The sequence below is a fragment of the Entelurus aequoreus genome, linkage group LG05, assembly GCF_033978785.1.
Source record: "Entelurus aequoreus isolate RoL-2023_Sb linkage group LG05, RoL_Eaeq_v1.1, whole genome shotgun sequence".
In the NCBI taxonomy this organism is placed as follows: Eukaryota; Metazoa; Chordata; class Actinopteri; order Syngnathiformes; family Syngnathidae; genus Entelurus; species Entelurus aequoreus.
The window spans coordinates 54,378,953-54,381,105 of NC_084735.1; the positions used below are offsets into that span (position 1 = coordinate 54,378,953).

General features: G+C 48.6%; 1 protein-coding gene across 1 annotated transcript; it reads left to right on the top strand.

Moving 5' to 3' along the window:
- Positions 1–684: 684 nt before the first annotated feature.
- On the top strand, positions 685–1,557 carry bhlha9 (basic helix-loop-helix family, member a9). The gene has a single exon (XM_062046670.1). The coding sequence runs from the start codon at positions 685–687 to the stop codon at positions 1,555–1,557; it is 873 nt and encodes a 290-aa protein (XP_061902654.1).
- The last annotated feature ends 596 nt before the right edge of the window (positions 1,558–2,153 follow it).

The window sequence follows — 2,153 nt, forward strand, 5'->3', positions numbered from 1 at the left end:
TAATGAAGATGACAATTTCATGTCTGGATGAAGGATTGTGAAACAATGACAGAACAAAATAAGTCCGAATATGCCTGTGCCAGGTCACAAAGGTGATGCGGGTGAAGGGCCCGTGACAGGCATATGTCATGCGATTTGATCAAATTACAGGATGAAAAGGATTAATGAACATGAAGACAACACCAGAGAAGGCCTATTGATTGACAGATGCTTTTTGTATCACCAATTTTAGTATACAAAACTGATGAAGAGATGGCCAGTGCTAATTCTCAAATAAGCCACTTGTAATCGCTGCAAGGACTTTTAAGAGCACCCATTCCTGAAACTTGGATTTACATTTCCCAAATATGATGCATGTTTTGTTTTGTGTGCCGACATAAAGTGTTGCAACTTGTAGGGATGTGAGAGAGAGTCAGAGGGGGAGGAGGAGGTGACAGTGCCATTTGCCTGGAGGGCACTCATAAACCTGGAGAGGGAGAGAGTGCACCATTCATTACAGGTGACTGTACCATGTGACTTCAGGAGTTTTAAAAAGCAGCCCAACCTGTCCACAGGTACAAGCAATCGCCGGAGGAGCAGGGATGAGAAAAGCTGGGCTGTCGGCAAAGCAGCAAACACCGACAGCCCCACAGAGCTGCAGGGTTCTATTTCTGACCTCCCTGGACTATCCGCGTCTTTGACACAATGAGCTGCAGCAGCGTTGCAGAATCCGAGTTTTCGGAGGAAGAGCTGGAGCTCGGTGCTCTAGGCCAAGGTGAGAGCGAGGAGGGAAGTCCCAAGGCGTCGTTCCAGGACAGCGAGAGCTCTACTGGCAGCCCGAGCGACCCAGAGGAGGACCTGACCAAGAAGCGCAATCGGCCGGTTCGCTCCAAAGCTCGACGTATGGCAGCCAATGTCCGTGAGAGGAAACGCATTATGGACTATAACCAGGCCTTCAATGCTCTTCGGGTCGCCTTGAACCATGACCTTAGCGGCAAACGGCTCTCAAAGATCGCCACGCTGCAGAGGGCCATCAATCGGATCTCAGCTCTCTCTGTGTTCCTGAGCACTAACCCAGCCAGCAAACCTTGCACCCATCGGGAATGTAACAGGTCATCGGCGGGGATGACACCAATGGCAGCCTCACGACTGGAGCAGACTAGGGTGAGCATCCCTCGTCTGGAGCATCAACATTATGCTCCTTGGCACGCGTCTATTTCCCAGCAACCGCAGCAGGGGCCTCACGTGTACAGGTGCCCCACGGAGCCTCGCGTCTACGTAGATACCAGTGTCTCCTCGTGCCCCCCGTCACCACACTACCCTTGTTATCCCACAGAAGGACAGCTTTACGCTTCACGAGGCCATTGCGGCAGCTCTCACGAACATCCACCAAGCCCCCTGCGGTTCTCTCAGGTGGGTGACGGGTTGGGGTACCAGCCTGGATTATGGGGCTCCTGCACTCAGGGTTACATTGACACTTTTGTGGAGCCATCTGCAGCTTCGGGACTTCCCTGGCAGGTGAACTACATGCAGGAGCAGGAACATAACCTCTCTTTGGGCTCAGAAACCCAACTATGAATGTCGTTGATCTGTGGAATTATCTCAGGGACGATTTTGTTTTCTGCCGATGGATGGGCTCAGTATTACAAACCAGATCATAGTTGGCATAAGTTGTCAGCCAATTTGAATAAGAGTGCAATGATGAGCTGCTGAATGCTCTTAAAGAATGTTCCGCTGTATTTTAGATCATTCACACAAAATGGTTGCATTGTCATTTACTGGTTACTGTGCAAAAACTGTTGTTTTTTATCACTGAGCTCTGCATAAGTACTTACTGTATGTGCTACACTGTTACGTAACGCACACATGTCTGTAATGTATTTATTTCCTCTTTTGTCATACAAGTTGTGACTGTTTGTATGTTTGTCGTCATTTTCTTAACTTCCAAATTAAATATTCAAAAACTATACAGCAATTTGCTTTTCATGCGCCTACATGTGTACAAGCATTGCAGTGTGTGAGTGTGTGTGTGTGTGTGTGTTTGTTACATTACTGTCTCAGGTTGGTAGCCTCGAACCATCCACGCGTGGCAGATAACCGAGGTCCTCACGAGTCCATTCTTGTGTTTGTGAGCGGCAGAAAGTCCAATATTTATCTGCACATGGAAGAATGAA

What these genes read in the sequence shown, in the direction of transcription:
- bhlha9 (XM_062046670.1), top strand. Translation starts at nt 685, where the DNA reads ATGAGCTGCAGCAGCGTTGCAGAATCCGAGTTTTCGGAGGAAGAGCTG.